The following is an 18,465-nucleotide window of genomic DNA, read 5'->3' on the forward strand; positions in this document are numbered from 1 at the left end:
AAAGGCAAATTTTCAAAATCACATATATGAGGTACAGAATTATCTCCTTAGATGACTCTCTCTCTTTTAGATGCCTGGTGGCAGGGAAGACAAGGAAAATGGACATCATATACACACACATCCAGCATGCATAATTAGCTGTGATTTTTTTTTGCCTTTTTTATGTGCCTAAAAACTTATATCTATAAAGTTTCCTCTTTTTTTTCCCCCCTCTGGATGCCATCATTGGTGACAGGAAAAGCATCAGCATTTCCAGCTCTGCATCAGGCCATGCCTGTGCATAAGCAGCAACACCTGCCTATTCAAAGAGCATTTCTCTATCCCTCAGACTTGCTCACGGGATGTTCGTGGTGTACCTACCACAGACTGGAGACCTTTAACTCAGGAGGTGATCACAGACCACAGACCAGAGTTACTCAGGTTTTGTTTGTCTCAGTGGAAACTTCTTGAGACTTGGGTGCAAAGGAACCCATGTGCAACTTTGGAGCAGGTGTAACCTTTCTTACATGTTGAAAAAAATATCTTTTGTGGTACTACAGCGCACTTAAATATTTTTCATAAATACAAATGGAAAATCGTATATTCTCTGAAAATTCTGCATTCCCACCATGCTTTATAATTGCTGTTATAAAATCTGACAAGTGTGGAGAAGAGGGATTACTCTGAAGACAAACGGGGGAAATCAGCAGAAGACAAAATATCACATGGGATAACAAGCAACTTAAAAGAGGCATTAAGGTACAGTTGTCTGGAAAAAGTAGCTAATGAAACCATGAACCTCAGATATCAAATGATATCTAAGTTGATTTAATGTGCATTTTCAACAATTATGCACCAGCCCTCTCAGCTCAAGAACTTTCTGTGGTTTCAATAAGAAATTGCAGAGGTGAACACAGTGCAAAAATGGCTGTGTGCTGTGAGAACACTTAAAGGTTTGGGGTTTGGCTTTGGGGTTTTTTTGTTTTTGTTAATGCACTTAAGTCTGCTGGGCATTTCAGTGAAGGGTAACCTCAAGAGTATCTTGTGTCTTTGCAAACAATTACATTTTCTCCTGGTGTAAATAGCATATTGAGCAGCAGCACATGCTATAAAAGCAATCCAACAGCATGATGGAGTGTAGGAATTCAGGTGTTAAGGGGCTGGCACCGGGGCTGCAGTGGTGGTTTCTGTGAGGAGGGGCTGGAGCTGCCCCATGCCAGACACAGTTCCAAGGGATCACTGCAGGCACAGCTCAGCCCAGCAGACAGGACAGTGGTGTGAGAAAGCAGGGGAAAGTGTGTGTAAGAAAGGGAAAAAAACCTGCCCAGCAAGTGAGGAGACTGGAAACTGCCCCTTCCCATCCTCCCTGAACCACCTGGGGCTGGGGGGTGAGTCAGGAGTGAGGGGGTGAAGCTGAACCTGGGGAAGGTGAGGAGAGGAGGTGGTTTAATTTGTCTTTGCTTCCCACTATCCAAATCTATCTGATAATTCAAAGCTCCTATTTTGCTTCATCTGGAGACCTCACATCAGAATGTCAGGCTGCACCTTCACTTGGTGCTCAAGTGCTCTTACAAACAGACAAGTGATGGTCAAAAACCAGTCCCTCTCTGATCATCACACATCTTCTTTCTGGTCCCCTGAAGTTAGAAGGTGTTTCTTCCACCACAGGTAGAAGAACTTGATCTTTGTTGGCTTGGTCCAAACCCAGGACACAATAAAAATCCATTTTGATGAACTGCTTGTCATGGAGCAGAAGGAATAGAGTGATTTTGTAAAAGGAAACACTACACAGCTGTTTAAGGCCCCACCAGGCTGCTGCCATAACCCAGATGAAAAATGGATTTTACTTAAAAGCAAACTGAAAAATCAGTGCTGCTAAACTCTAATACTCACTTTAAAACTTGGATGAAGTGGGTACTTATGGTGGTGGAAATCACAATTTTATGTCCATGAAAAAGCAAATCCAAAAGAAGCAGAAACTTAACTGGTTGAGACTGAACTGTCCAGTCAAACAGGATTTTAAAATGCATGTATATATGTCTACATATGTATTGGAATCTTAAAAAGGCTATAGAAGTTTCTGGGCCAGCTGTTATCCTTGTGACCAGTCCACTGGGTTCATCAGAGGAATAAATGATGATTTTGAAGTTATTTTAAAAACTGACCTGAGCAAGGACTATTGAGCTGCACCTTTGAACTGAACTTAGCTCAGGAAAATGAACAAAGTGCACACATGAACTTACACAGATGGGGAACTTTCCTATGTTGCAACTACAAGAACTGTAAGGAATATCAGTAACAGCATAAATACAGGCAATAGACAGCAAAGTTGTCTAAAACCATGGATATTCACTGCCCCTAAGGTCAAATATCACTTCTGCTGAAAATTATTTAGTAGAAAATCTGCCTTCTAAACATGTCCAGTGTAAAATTTTAAAATTCTTCTCAACAGCAAATTTTTAAAATATTTTAGAGATTTTCAAAATTTCTTTGGTATTTTGGGAGAAAGTCTGCACTTTTTGGAGGCAGTTTGAAAAAGAGCAGTAAGCAAAGGCACTTTTCTCTGAAACAGGTGACTTCTGCCTTCCACAGGCTTTTTATTCTTCAGAATATAAGCACACTAATGGATATATTCAAATGACTGTGCATGAAAAAAACCCAACATTTTAACTGAATATAGATTGCATGCATGCACACACAGAGGATTTTTAGTTGTATCCATATATGAGAAGAAATCATATGGAAGACTGGAATAAATTTTCTGTCTGTGTGCATTTAGGTTCTTTGTTCTAGAGTGGCATTAACTGAAAATCATCACTGTACAAAGACTCAACAGTGGCATGTGATACCTGCCTCCATCCATTTCACTGCAAATGCCTACACCAAGGTGTTTGCTGAGTTAGGAAGCACTCAGTGCCTGGACAGAGACATCTAGGTTACATTGGTATGGACACCTTATTTCTAGAAGTAAACTTTCTTACCAGCCAGTTTTTAAGGCATGTTGGCTGCCTGTAAATTTATTAAGTTGCTAATTTTGCTGATTTTTCCTGTGGATAAACAGAAAGCTTCAGCCTTCAGGTGCTGTCAATCTGACATCATTTACAAGCACTAAAGATAAATTTTGACTTACCTTTGGTAATTTAGTTTCTATGACTCTTTCCATATTATTCCAGACAATAGGGCTATGCTTTCCACAAGAAGAAGAGTATATACAGAGACCCAATCAGATTTTGTCATCCCTAAGGCAGGGGATTGATGACCAAGATATCAGAAGGAGAGTCTTTCAACAGCAGTAGTATCTGAACGATGTATAAGGAAACAACTGGAACAAATAATTTTTAGGAAAAAAAATGTGAGGTACTAATAAACATCACCATCTGACCTCTCACAATAGTGTAATAAGAAATATGCTCACAAATTAAGGTGTTTCTAAAAGAGTGGGATGTCCAGAATAATGTGGAAGGAATCAAAGAATCACACACAACAGATCAGAGAGGGCAGTACTTTACTACTATTAATTCCTTTCCACATTACTCCAGACAATAGAGATGTTTAAAGCAGATCTACAGAGGAGATGAGTAGATTAAAAAAAAAAAAAAGGAAAAAAAGGGGGCAGAAAAAGGGGTAATTCAGCTTCAGCACAGAAGATTGTCTGAAGAAAATGTGTTTAAAAGATGCATCAGCAGACGATTGGACCACTGGATATGACTGTCCAGAAAACAAACAAAGCACCTAACTCACATGTTAACAAGACTAATTAGAATTAATTCAATGGCCTTTTCTGCCATACAACTATGGTGGAGGAAGCAAACCTAAATGATTTCTCAACACATTAGCCTCCTGTAAGCACTCTCAAATCAGCCCAGCTGTGAAGTGGCATTTCTGTGAGAAAGCAAACCAAAGCTGTATCTTTTAAATAAAACAAAGTCTCTTACAGGCAAAGCTGTGAAGGGACTTGCATTCTTTTATTTTTCAGGAAAAAAAACCAAGTGAAAACCCTGTAAAAGAAAGAAGAATAGTAGTGTAGGATCTCAGCTTACAAAATTTTATTTCTCTTTGAAAAAGAAATGAAAGCTTCAAAATACCATTCAGACTCTGATGATGAAAAGGAAAAAGAATCTGCACAGTATAAAAACCCTCCAACATTAAAAACAAACAAAAGAAGAGTTTTCTAACATGGGGTTGATAAAACCACCAAGATTCAGTTTGGTGAAGCACTGAAGATGTTGCCCAGAGAGGTGACAGATGCTCCATCCCAGGAGACATCTAAGGTCAGGCTGCTCTGAGCAACCTCATCTGTTGGAAGGTGCTCTGCTCCTACCAGGGGGTTGGACTGGATGAGCTTTAAAGGTCCCTTTTCAACCCAAACCATTCTATGATCATTTTCACACTGATGAGAACAAAACAAAAAATAAGGAACTCTAAAAAGTTCTGCCCCCTTTCCCCACCATTTCATAGTCTTAATTAGAGGGAAATTTATGGCAATGCCTTCTTTTGCTCTTTTGGTAATAAGCCTACAAATACAGCTCACAAGGAACCAAGAGCACTTGGTATTTATGTGCTGTACTGCTGCTAAGAACACATAAGATGTTTTCCAATAAGAGAATAATTTACATTAGGATACTATAGGATTTTGAGGCAGCCTAGGGCATGTAACTAACAATACATGAAAATTAATACTGGACTGGATTAGCATTATGGTATCTGTGACATTTTGCTGCTGAAGGTAAAATGTGAAAGTTAAGTATTGACAGTTAACTATCCCCAGATAAAGAACCTCATCCTACTTAGGTCTATACAGTTATCTTGGCACTAGTTGAACCCAGGAGAAATTAAGTAGATTAAGTGAAGGAAATATCAGTTGTGAACTTGATGGGTTTAGTTCCTTCTGACGTTTTTACCATATACTAGTTAAAAATCCCAAGATTTAGCATCTAAGATATTTGATATCAGATAAATATGATGTCACATTTAAGAAAATACTGCGACAATTCATACTATGCTCTGCAAGAAAAACTCTTCAAGGAAGGAGACAGAGATCATAATGTGAGATCAGTCTATTAAATCACTGACTTCCCAGAGGTTCCACTACTCCAGCTGCATCATGACAATGCAACACAGACTGTTTACTGTCTTATGGAACTGTGCTGTTCCTTAAAATGAATTCACTCATAAATTATGATGTTCTCTAACTCCTGTGTATACTGCCAGAGTTCCTTTATAAAGTACTTCAAGGCTTCAAGTGAAGCCCATAGCACAATTTTCCACTTCTGATCATAAGAACTGAAGCAAAAAGAAACCTTCAGAGATTGGTAGCTCATGAAGCCTATTTCCTCTAGCTCAGATGACAACACATGAATCTTAGCCATTTATTGCAGATTGGGGCAAATGGAGTGGAACAAAGAATATTTCCTGCCATTTTCCCCTCTGGCCTTATGAAGAAATGAGTTATGGCTACGTCATTTTTTTTTGGGGTTTTTTTTTTTTTTTTTTTTGGTACTTTATTTTACTTACGTAAAGTAAACAATAACTAGTAATAAAACTTTCTTAAAAATAATGTCAACTGAGTTGTTAGCTGATAAAATACAGTTACTCCTAAAATCTCCTCCATACACATTTTCATCAATGACATCTAGTATGATGTCACAGCTTGTTCTCCTGAGCTCTCTTACACTTCTGTAAAACAGCCATCTACCTAGTTGAAAGAAAGAATCCTGTAGTTATAATCCTTCTAAATTTTCTAAGTTTGTCTTTGGACTAATATAAAAAGATTTTAATACCTGGGGTTTAATTTAACTTCACTACAAAAATCCTTCTCCAGCAATTTATGCACACTCTGATAAAGATGCCTTTGTCAAGTCAAAAATGCTACAGTCCCAAACAAAGCAAAAGCTGTAAGCTTGAAGGCTGGCTTCAAACACACTGAGGGAGAAAATTCCCTTTAGTTTGTTCTCCTGGGGCTACATAGAATCTGGGATTGCCAGGCACAGGTGTGTCAAGGTGTACAGAAGTAGGAAAAACAGCACAAACAAAGCACAGGGGATTTCAGGTCAGCAAAATTATCTTAATGCCATGATACATTTTATTTAATAAAGAATTTCTTTTTTTATGTACTATCCACCAAACGCAGGCATTGCCATGCTAAAATGGAAATAGTTGACTATGTCAAGAGGAATCAATGTTTTCCACTAAAAACTAAAAAAGCAATGTGAAAGTGAACAGGTTGGTTATGATGCTGTTCAGACTTCTCTATTTGGAGAATTTCTACTTTTTTTATGAGACAATTGAGAAATAAGAAGCGCCTGTAAATTATTGTTAGTATTATGACAAAATTTATCCATATGAATAACACCCTTAAACAAATGTGTAGATAAACACTGATTTATAAGGAATTTATAGTCCAGTTCAAACAGCCAGTAATGGCAGCTTTCATATAACACATGTGTTATATTGTAAAACTAAATAAATAAGAACTGGCCAGTTCTTTGTAGGGAACTGTCTAGTAATTTGTCTTCAGGTAGGGTTCTGGCAGGGAAAAGAATTGTCAGACAACAGAGGTAGTTTGTGCTTAAAAGACTGGAATGGAAGATGAGAAGGAAGAGAGGAGTCTGTTATGGAGACTTTCCACAGTAAATAAATGGAGTGGAATTACTCTGGCTATCCCTGAAAATGAGTGGAATTTGAAGTTGAAAGCAACAAGTGCCAATGAAAAGGCTGCAAATTGGGAGATGCCAGATGAGAAAAAGGGAAAAAAATAATTGTGTGAAGGCAGACCAACATGGTAGAAGTTGAGGTGGAAGAAGCAAAAGATACTGATAAATATCACAGTGATGAGATTTGGGATCTTCTGTGAGAGCTGCAAACAGAACTCCCAGCACTGATCACTGCTGGAGGTTGAGCTCAGGAACAGTGAGTGGGCACAGTAACACAAAAGGAAGGCCATGGCAAACTTCAGGAAAAATGCAGTAATTCTTTTTTTAAAGTTGAACTTGAATGTTTCTTGCTAGACAGCTGGTAGTCTGAAAGTACACTGCACCTGACTACCTCCAAAAGAGTGGCTGAAACAGAAGGAGTGGGTAAAGTTGCTCAGCAGAACATAAAGAAAAATGAGACAATTAGAAACAAAAGTGTAGAAACTACCGCTAAAAAAAACAGTGACTGAGGTAAAGATAATTTGAGTAACACAAGAAAACAATGACTTTCTTTTACAGCTTAACTGAATGTACTTTCTTGGAGAAGATGTCTCTAGTTAATAAGATATTTGGATATTTCCAGGGTATCAGCAATATCTGGAAGGGAATGAAAGCTGTTGATATGTTTATATTTGCTTTGCTTTTTATTTAAAAAAATGTACAAAACTCAAATTGACACAGAATGTTAAGTGGTTAAATTAGGAAATCTGAGATTTTGAAGATGCATGGTACTGAAGAAAGTTATTAATTCAGAAGAAAAAAATATTAAAACTAACAAAATGTTTTGTTGTGGTCTCCTACTCTGGCAATGAAAGCATCAGAAAATTGCTTGGGTCTTCATCTGTGCAGGCTGATTAAAGCATAACCCTATTGTCTGGAACAATATGGAAGGCAGCTAGAGGAAATAAAATCCACAGAAAACAAAATACAGTCAAAAAATATACATACATATCAAGAAATTGATGTCTTATGCAATAATTACAATGAAATTTTAAAACACAGAAAAGAATCACAGTAAGCTTTTGCTATTAAACAGGACAGCATTCTGACAGGAATTGCCTATCAAACCGGGGAGCACTGATGATGCTGCAGTAAGTCCTTACTCAAGTGCTTCAATGACTGCATTTTTATTTTCTTTGCTTTACCAAGCATGGCAGAATTAAGCCAAAGCTTGTATTAAAGTGGAAAATTCTTTGGGTTTTTTCAGTTTTATTTTGATCAAACCAGCATGAACTCCTGTTAAGTAACATTTACAGGGATTTAATGTTTGAATGCAGGTTATATTCCACTACCAATTTAGCCTGGCTGTGTGCATCTACCATGTTAACTTAGCCTGTAGTGAAATATTATTTTTGAGCTCTTGTTTTGCACGTCAGGCTGTGTCAGAAAAACAGAACTCTGCAGTACAACATGCACAATACTAAATAACTTAGAAGGAAAACTTCTTACCTCCAGCAACTAGCCCAGACTCTCCTAATTGAATTGCTACCCCAAAGCCACCAAGCTTTACTGGGGCTGAATTCTCTTTTGAGGCAAGCAGTACACAGTGTGGCTGAAAAGACAAAAATCCAGACAAATTATTACACTGTTTGAGAAAAACAACCTGTATTTTAGAACTTACTCTCATAAATATGTGATCAGAGGTTAGATTTTGGTTTTTTTCAATAATGTCTTAATTTCAAATATCTTCTTTTCTGGCATGGACTCCTCTTTCTACACTGGCTTCCCTTCTATTACCCCAGGCACAGAAAAATCATTTCAGAACTTACCAGAACTAGCAAGGAACACAAAGTGAAATCAAGATAAAATGGAGCTAAAAACCCCATGTCTATAATTTCTTACCTAGTATTACTTTTCCTTTTTGTCTGTCATCCTATTAACCCTTATACTGTTTCCACTCTCCAGCTGAAATATCTTGCTTATGGTATGTTTTGTGGGGTCTTATCCTTCCCACAGAGAACATAAAACTCTGTTTTGAGCCTTAATCACAGAATTCACTCAGCACTTCTCAAGTGCAGGAAAGAAAAGGAACACCCCTGGAATATTCCAGTGAGGGATATTCTTTAGGTGTCTAAACTGGAGTCCAGCCATAGGCATATATACCTTTGATTTTCCACAAATAAGAGTGAGGTGTAATGTATAAAAATGAAATAACTGAATGAATTATAATTTTATAATAAATATATAAATGAAATAATTATACAACAATTCAGACGGGTACTGACTGCTGCAGGAGGAAGCAACATACAGACAAAATCTATCAGAACGCAGTTTGGTATTAAATACACGTACCCAAACAATTGCATTTAATTTAGAACTTCATGCATTTACTCAAAGCCTCTCTTTTCAATACCATATTATTTAAAATGAAGAACCTCAAATTTGTATCCTACTTCCTGAGAATACATTACTGCTTAAATTGCAAAACCAAGAACTCAAAAAAGTGCACAGGACCTACCAGAAGTTCCTTCTGACTGCCTGTGAAGTTATCATCTCTAACCACCCATGTCTTTTCGTAAAAGTTTAAATTATATGAGAACAAAGACCTTCAAAACAATGTTCTTGAGATCTTAGTTTAATTTAGGCCTAGTCATATTAGGTCTTCTAGAATCCACTCTTAAATTTCCAATTTATATATGTAATTTTCAATTCCTATGCCCCACTTGGAAGTGTATTACCAGGTGGTATTATTGCTGCATATTGTATTTCACTTCTGCCTTAGTGAAATGGTTCAGATGCACACTTTGGGCACTTTCACATCCTCTTGTCACTGTAATTTGGAGTGAGAAAGAATTCTAAAATTCTAATCCCAGGCAAGGAGAAAGGTAGATGGGAGAACTATATAAACATTTACAAAATGTACCATTACCCTGTGGTCCTGACTTATCTTTACCCTCTACTGGAAAAAAGTGACACTACTTCCACGAAGTATTAAAGAGATGACAGATAGTACCAACATCATCACCCAAAAAACCACTGGCACGGCTCACCAGAAACAAAACCTCTGAGAAAAAAACTTCCCATCTCCAAATCAGAGCAATACTGAGAAAAACTGATTACAGAACCTCTCTCAGCGGAGCTCAAATAAACTGGGTAGAGCCAGATAAAAATGCCTTCAAAAAAACAAAGCAAACCAGTTGCAACACCAGACAAAACTTCCCCCTGTTGCCAATTGTACGAGTCAGCTGGAGCTCGCCACTTTCAGAGAGAAGCTGCTGCTGCAGCTTTCTAATAAAAGGACCTGCACGTTTCTCCTCCCCGTCTTCACCAGTGTTTTTGAGAACCAGCAGAACTTCTTAGCACGTAAATGGTAAGTGAATTCTTTTATAGTTAAGCTATAGTTCTCTTGTAATTCTTTTAATACCTAGGTTTAAGCACGTCTGCTTGCTTAGAGGTGACACAACTTATGAGAGTGAAAAGTTTTGTTCCCAATCCATTCGCAGCGTAACCCAAGTTTCTCTCTCATTGATCTAAACTTCCTTATACAAGTCCCCATATCAAACATTTTCATAGAAAAGCAACTTAAACATGAAGTCATTGCAGTAGATGGGTTTCAAGATATATTTGAAAACACTGCAGTTTGAAATCAATCTTTTGAAATTACTTGCCCTGACAATATCATGTGGCAAGTATGAGAACAGCTGGTTTGGAAACTGCTAATGTACCCTACCAGTTTAATGCAAGTGTAGGGTCAAACAACACAGGATGTTAAAATATTTTAGACTCTCAAGAATTCAGATTCTGTAAGTACATCAGGTCTTCTTAGAATTTTGCCAAAAGTGTTGCCATTTTCACTGCTGTGGCTGCATCACAGAATTAAAGGTAAATTTGCATTTTTTAAGACCTAGCATGCAAAGTGCATGGCTTAGACACAGAGCTAGCATAAAATTTATTTTAAGATTACATGTACAGCAGTGGTTTTTTGGTTTTTTCCGTAACAGTTGCCAGAAAACTAAGTGCAGAGTGAGAAAACCACTTCTGAAAATTTTGTGAGATTATAGGAAAAAACCTCTTTCCTCTGTAAAACTAAAATATTCTAAATAAACTTTTGTATGGCATTTCTTGTTGCTATGACAAACAAGTTGAAGGCTAAAGTTTTGTCGTTACTTATCAGTGATAAACATCTCTCTAAATGCCTTCATGTGACTGCTCTCCAAACCACACGCTTCTGGTTTTCCTTTGTTGGTCAAGGCTGATTTTTATCTTTCACATTGTACCTTACTGGTCAGCAATAAGCTTAGTGAAATTAAAAACTATTCAATGAAAGCCAAGAAAAACATGAAAACAAGAAAGGTTTGAAAACAACCTGTTACTGCATTATTGTGATTTCCAGCTAATAGTAGTTTATTTGTGTAATACTGATATGTGAATAGTCGAGAAAAGGAAAAAAACCACTTACATTTATGTGAAGGTACAGATTATTAAAGACAAGCTGCTACTGCAATAATACTGTCTCACAGGGTTACTTATAACACAGTACATAGCCAAATAAATATTATTAATTGATGAATGCTTTTTTAATTGAGAACCAGTGAGTTGCATGTGAGAGATGTGAATTACTTAAAATTAACACAGATGAGTTTAGACTTCCTTTAATATACTCTGTGTACTTTGTGTCAACACTGAGAATACTTAGCTATGCTTACCTGTCCCTGCACCTTAGTTAAGATTTTTTCTGTGCTAGAAATCCTGGTCCTAAGAAGTGAACTTAAAAAACTTATTTACTCTTATAGATAAAGAAAATTCGTAAGTTTGCAGGAAAATGTAATAGCTGACTTTTAAAACAACACAAAACAGTAATAACGCTGTAATTACAGAAATATTTATCTGTGAGTACTCTACACTATCTGTTCTTTCTTGCCTGCAGATTACATAGACTTACATTATTTTATGATATCTGGCTGAAACTCCTTCTATTCAGCTACACCAATACTTGGCACATTTCTTCCTTTTAGCTACTGCCTTTTATGTTTATACCACATTAGACTGTAGGCTATAAAGCAAACAGACACTTGAATGGAGATTTAATTCTTAAAATCTCCCTTTGTCTTTTTGCAGAACAGCTAAAACCCCTTTGCAAATGATGGCTGCAACTTCAGCTGATTTACCAACCATTGGTCCACACAAGGAAGAATTCTGGAGTAACCAAACCAACCTGACCATAAATGCCTCAGAAAGTCACAATGATGCCAGCTGTTCCTTGGATGACAACAACTCACTGTCACTTGCTTTGATAGTTTTTTACTCCATTATTTTTGTTGTTGGATTGGTTGGAAATATTGTAGCCCTTTTTGCTTTCCTGTGCATTCATCAGAAGAGGAATTCTATCCAAGTTTACTTGCTAAATGTGGCTGTTGCAGACCTCCTGCTCATCTTCTGCCTTCCCTTCCGGATCCTCTATCATGCCACCAACCGCTGGATGTTCGGGCGGGCTTTTTGCAAGGTTGTGGGAACTCTGTTCTACACGAACATGTACATTAGCATAGTACTGCTGGGACTAATTAGTCTGGATCGTTATATAAAAATAACGAAGTCTGTGAGGCGTCCAAAGATGCTCACCACTACCCGGAGCGTGCAGATCTGTTGCACGGTGTGGGCCATTGCACTGGCAGGATTTATAGTGGTAGTTGCACCATCTTTCTTAAAGACTGAGGACAGCAACTCTACCAAGTGCTTTCATTACCGAAGCAAACAGAATGCAGAGAAGACAGAAGCAATTTTAAACTATATCACTGTACTGATTTTTTGGATTGTTTTTTTCCTTTTGATACTTTCGTATGTTAAAATTGCCAAGAACCTTCTGAAAATTTCGAGGAGAAGGGCAAATTTTCCCAATGCAGGAAAATACACCAAGACAGCAAGAAATTCCTTCATTGTTCTCATAATTTTCACCACCTGTTTTGTGCCTTATCACATGTTCCGAGTTGTCTACATCACATCACAGTTACAAACCCCATCCTGTTATTGGATGAAGATCATTCACATGTGCAATGAGGTGATGCTCATATTTTCATCATTTAACAGCTGCCTAGACCCAGTTATGTATTTCCTAATGTCCAGAAGTGTCCGTAAGACTGTATTCCAACTGATTTGCAGAAGACTCCATGGAGAGAAAAGCCTAAACCTGGAGAGCACTTCAGACATAAAACTTGGCCAATACGCTCAAGAGCGATTATCTACCACCACTCCTCACTCCAGCTACTCAAGGAAGAAGTCTGTGATTTGAATGTTTAAATTGATCTCTGTGACTCCAGGTCACCAATTTCAGATCACAAAATCCTCTACTCTAGAGTTACTAATTCTGCCTCTTTCCTCCTGTAAAGAAAAATGAGAAGTTGTACTTCTGGTTTGTGAAAATGGGAAGTTACTTTTCAGAAGAATTTTTTCGCTCTTGTTTATCCAAGAAAACAAATTAGGAAGTTCTCAGACTTTTTTGTGTTGGACTAAACTAGAACACTAACTCTTTAGGGACATTTCCACAAAAGGGTTTGAACCTGTAAAAGTAAACTTGTATATATACATTAATATTAGTCGCTTGTGTATGTAAATAATAGATGAATTTTTCAAAAAGTAAATTCTGTCCTGTTTGAAAGATCTAGATACCATTACAGATTTTATGTATTTTATGGTTTTCTCTGTTTTAATAGGTTTCCAAGAGATCAGTATTTTTACTACATTTATAAATGCATTTTTAAAGAATATATTTGAGAATTTAGCAACATGTGTCTTAAAAATCAGGCGAAGAATACAACAGCTATCGATTCAGTTTTAAGTACAGAAGACACTCTTAGTTTTATTAAGCAGCAAAATTAAAATATTCACTCCTACTAAGGCCTTTGTATTTCCAACATTTTAATGAGTGCCAAGATCAAACACCTGAGGAAAAGCAAGCAACGCCTTCAGAAAATTCTAAATAAATGAAGGAGAGATGATGTGGGTATTTCCTAAGATTTCCTTCAATGTGACAAATCTGATGACTGCACAAAGTAATTCAGCAAGGAACACCAACTCACAGAATGGAGCAAAAAGATCAGCCAGGCTCAGGCACTGGTCTACTCCTAGATTTCCAAAGCCACACATTCCAGCTGTATGCTTCCTCCCTGGCAGGAGACTTTTCTTTCCATGTGATTAAAATAATCTTAATAATTGGTGATGCCATGTGAACAGCAATGTAATGACAACATGTCATAGCTACAGCTACATTCTCAGATACTAAACAGCTTTACATATTTAGGCACAAGAAAATATCAAACTGTAACATTTCTCAAAAACCAGAGAGCTGAAGGTGGGGAATGTCTGGCACCAAGATGACTAAAGCAGCACAACCATGAACAAATTAAATGTCTGGCATAACAGACCAGAAAGGTGAAAGATAGAGAGATCAGACATCAAGCTCTGTGAAATAAGGATTTATTGTCTTTATACACACAAACAATACTGCTCAAATAAGTAGGTGTAAAGAAGTTGGTTTTAATATGACTACCAGTAACTTCTTTAATGCATCATGTGACTGTTAATGCCAAATCTGTGCCAAAATGTGTGAGTTTTTACTAATTCTATACAATATTCTGATTTTACAGAAGATACTCATAATATTTTGATTGAACAAAGTAAACATAAGGCTTCACCTCAGCTAGATATATACTTGGCTTAATTTTGATGTGAATTTATATCATTCAGATTTGATGGAACTGGATATAAACATGTCAAACAAATTACAATGACTAGCCAGTCTGTTTTGTTTTCCTTTTTTTTTAAATAAAAAAATTATGGGGTTTCTTTATCTTCAAAAGAAAGATTCCTACAAATCTGTAATTTCACAAAGATATGATAGTAACTGACTTTTTCTAAAAACATTTCAGCATACAACAGAGGTGTTTGTACAATAATTTCTGACCGATTCTCACAGAAACTGCATTTCAGGATCTTTTATCTATCATTTTGCCATCCTATTATATTAAAGCTTCTACTGGTTTTGTATTTGTCTAGTGCAATTTTATTATGCAATACTGTAGTTCTACATAATGACATCAATTCTGGTACATCTAGTGGAGTTTATAAACTATAATTTCACAAGATTTATATGTATCTCATCATTCTTTCTTTTCTATGCTCATTCTGTGAGCAGTTGGTTGATGATACTGAACAGCAGGTTGGGGTGAGGTTGTGGGCTGGGGAACTCAGGAGAGGACAGACATGAACAACAGCAGCTTTAACAAAATGTGATTTCTAAAATTCTTTTGAATGAAGTGTTAGACCAGAATTTTCATTCACAAGGTTTGTAATTCATGGACACAGCAGTATTGCCAAAATAAACTCAGATCTCTTCAGAAGATCAAGTAGTAGTACAGGGTTTTGATACAGAAAATCCAAACTGCATTACATTAATCAACTCTCCAGCTCAGAAATGAAAATCTGAGAGGGAACAGGGCTGTAAGAAAATCTCTAAGAGCAGGAATGGCACAGAAAAAGGGAACAGGAATGACCACATGATCTTGACAAAGTGCAGCATTAAGGGAGCAGAAGTTAGAACAAAGAGACAACTACAGAAAGCAATCAGAAAAAACATTTGGATTTCTACAACTCTATAAATCAGTGCTTCAAGATGTTAAAGGTCAGATGTATCAACTGTCTCACAATGGCATCTGAAACTAGACAGCACTGTCATGTAGGAAGCAGTCACTACTGACCAAGAAACAAAAGCAGGTATATTTACTCTTTAAAAAAAATATTTAATCCTTACATATTTTTTCTGCAATCAGTTTTCCCAAATTTAAAGGGTAAAACACCAGGCCTTACAAGAAAATATTACTGAAGAACAAACAGTACCGAAACATCTTGGGAAACCTGCTGGAAGTCACACTGTGACGTGTCAAATGACCACAGAATCAGTCACTCAAAGAGTGTCGTACTTCTCCTCTTCCCAGTGCTTCCTGATTACCCGAGTCTTCAGAAGAATTTTAACATGAAGGTAATTCTATTTATTTTGCTTTCTGTATTTAAAAGCTAACTCAACACACATCCCTATACAATTGCATGAACCTAATTTTCCTCAAATCTATAAACACATGAATTTCTGCTGGTGTACCAACATGTACCAGTGTTGTGCTGGTTTTGGCTAGGACACACTTCACAATATGGGCTGTGGTTTGGACTTGTGAACAAAAGTGTTGACACCCAGGGATGCTTCAGCCATTGCTAAGCAGCCCTTGCACAACAAGCAGGACTTCACTGTCTCTCAGAACACCCCAGCAGAGATAGGCTGGGGGTGCACAAGGACATGGAGGGGACACAGCAGGGACAGCTGGCCCCAGGGATATCCCAGAGCACATGGTGCCATGCTCAGCAATAGAAGCCAAGAAGGAAGCCTGGCTGTGTTGCTATTTTTAGGATCTCACTGGGCACTGGTCAGGTGGGGTTGCTTTCTATCACTTGGGTTTTTTTTTTTTCTTTTTCTTTAAGCTTATTAAACTCTTTCTCACAAACCATGAATTTCCATTTTAACCCTACTGGTTCTGCCTCCCAGCCCACTGGAGAGGAAGTAAATGAATGTGTGGGATTTAGGAGCTTTCTGGGATAAACCACAACCACCTACTTTGGTAGACACTGGCAGATTTGATCAGTGTTTCAGACAAAGCAGGAGGGAAGGTCTGTTCTGCAGGACACCGGCCACAAGAACAAGAGGGGGAAGAGGGAAAAAAAATAAACAAAGTTTCTCACTTTTACCTTTTTGATTCTTCCCATCCCACTGAGGGGGAGTGGGTGGGCAGCTGCGAGGGCTTGCCCACCTACCAGCGTTAAACCACAACATCAACTTTCATTTTTGCATTGAAATTAAATGCAATTATGGTTTTAACTTGCAAACTGTTTCTGAGAACAGTATAAAAGAGGAGTGCAACTCATACCACTGAAAAACAAGTGAGAATCACATTATTCCCAGAACTGGGAGCTTCACACATGGAAGTTTTAGTCTGATGCTCTGACAGCACACAAGGCTGTGAGAGACAGTGCCAAAGCATTGCTGAAGTTGAGGAATTCCACCACTGGGAATTTCCTGGGTTTTGTGTTTTTAGGGCCAGAAGACAAGTTGTCTGCATATAATGATGAAATGCAACATATGCTGTCTATTGGCAATATAAAATCTAGAACATGTATAAACTAAGAGTAATCATGGTTCGAGAATAGAGAAAATGTCAAATCATTGAGGTGAATGATGCACATAAAAATAATTATGAAGAACTTAAGAGTGAATGGCATAAAAATGCACATGTTCCATTTGAGTATCTTCAAATACATTTAGATAAAACACACCATTTGTAAGTTAGGTAAATGGAAACAGTCTACTAAAAGAATAAGGAAGGCGCTTGCTACAGCTTAGAACCAACTGCAACTGTATTCCTGGGACAGATGGCATTTTTAAAAGACTTACAATACTTCATTACTTTGCTACTGCTCTCAGTAATCCATTCCAAAATAAAGTCTGATAGACTCTAGTTCACTACAACAATCTATTATCATACAATAATTCAGAAAAAAATGTAGCAGTTATCTCTTCTTACAGCATGAATTATCATCATTAAATTATAAATACTACAGGCAACAGTCAATAACCAACCAAATAATACTACCAATTTAAAAAAACCTGCTAACTGGAATTGTTCCCACCACTCTCAGCAACTTTTCAGGGTATGCATTCTTGTATCTAAACCTCAGTGGAATGCCACAGCAACAAGGACTTCTAACACTACTTAAGAAACTATTAAACATGTAATAAATAGAAGATTCTCTCTGTTAGAATGATTTTTAATATAATATACATTTAGAAGTGGAAAATGAGGTATAATTAAATCTAACAAGAACAATAATTAAAGTACATGCAAACTAATTACAGCTTCACAACCTAATTACTAATACTCCACAGCAAATAAATGTAACTGTAAATGAGTTCAGCTATGGATTCAGAACAGGAGGCCAGCTTATATGTCCATCATTTAAAAAAAAAATTAGTAATAATAAGACTGAACAATGATAACAGATCATGAGGTGAATTTATGCTTAAACATAAAGCCAAACTAGCAAAACAAGAACCTTACCAAACTTCTGTTCTCAGAAAGGAACTTATTTAGATATTTAAGATTATCTTACAACCACAGATGTATCAGAAAGCAGAAAGCTCAAAAGTCTCAACTTCTGCAGAGGTGACCAGAGTTTGCCCTGTGATCATACCTATACTGTGGAGGAAGGAAACTGTCCTGTGTACACCTCTGGATGCTTTGTGTAAAACACTGCATTTCTTGGACAGTCCACTGAGTCCATTTTCCCTGCCAGAACCCTCGGATGCATCAGGTATAAATTGCTTCCCGACATTCCATCACCTGACCAGACAGAAGGGATGTGTCCATGTGGTCACTCATGTGAGGACAGACATGGACACAGCACTACTCCACGTGGCCTTTGGGAATAAACCCCTTGTGGAGCTGAAAACCTGTTAAATATGACTGAAAGGACAAGTTTTCATGCATAAAATAGCAGCATGGAGGAAAGTGGGCAGTCCTAAAGAGAACCCCTCCACCCCCAAAAGAGGAAAGCACTACATAAAGTATTGCGAGGTGTTTTTTCTCTGCTTTACCTAAAGGACTGTCACAGCTGCTCTTCCATGCTACCTCCAGTTTTTTTTTTCCCTAATGGAGATGATCCTGACTTAATTTCAAAGCCTTTTTTTTGTACAGACATCATATTTTCTGAACTTTAAATGACTACCTGCCTCTTGACATTGTAAAAGGAAAGAGTACGC

At 37.3% G+C, this 18,465-nt stretch overlaps 2 protein-coding genes across 7 annotated transcripts in view; one reads left to right on the plus strand and one right to left on the minus strand.

Moving 5' to 3' along the window:
- The window catches only part of CASK (calcium/calmodulin dependent serine protein kinase), a 139,735-nt gene that overhangs the window by 74,939 nt on the left and 46,331 nt on the right, over positions 1-18,465 (minus strand). For all 6 annotated transcript variants that reach the window (XM_031060182.1, XM_031060186.1, XM_031060185.1 and 3 more), the window contains exon 5: positions 8,121-8,223. In XM_031060182.1, coding sequence (XP_030916042.1) covers positions 8,121-8,223 — 103 coding nt within the window. The remainder of the gene's footprint in view (positions 1-8,120; positions 8,224-18,465) is intronic.
- On the plus strand, positions 9,925-13,291 carry GPR34 (G protein-coupled receptor 34). The gene is made up of 2 exons (XM_005424865.2): positions 9,925-9,981; positions 11,730-13,291. Exon 2 carries the CDS (start codon positions 11,752-11,754, stop codon positions 12,895-12,897), a length of 1,146 nt encoding a protein of 381 aa, XP_005424922.1. The 5' UTR covers positions 9,925-9,981; positions 11,730-11,751; the 3' UTR covers positions 12,898-13,291.

This window comes from Geospiza fortis, unplaced genomic scaffold (assembly GCF_000277835.1).
Source record: "Geospiza fortis unplaced genomic scaffold, GeoFor_1.0 scaffold20, whole genome shotgun sequence".
Classification (NCBI taxonomy): Eukaryota; Metazoa; Chordata; class Aves; order Passeriformes; family Thraupidae; genus Geospiza; species Geospiza fortis.

Excerpts from the sequence above, each read along its gene's own strand:
- GPR34 (XM_005424865.2), top strand. The coding sequence starts at position 11,752 with ATGATGGCTGCAACTTCAGCTGATTTACCAACCATTGGTCCACACAAG.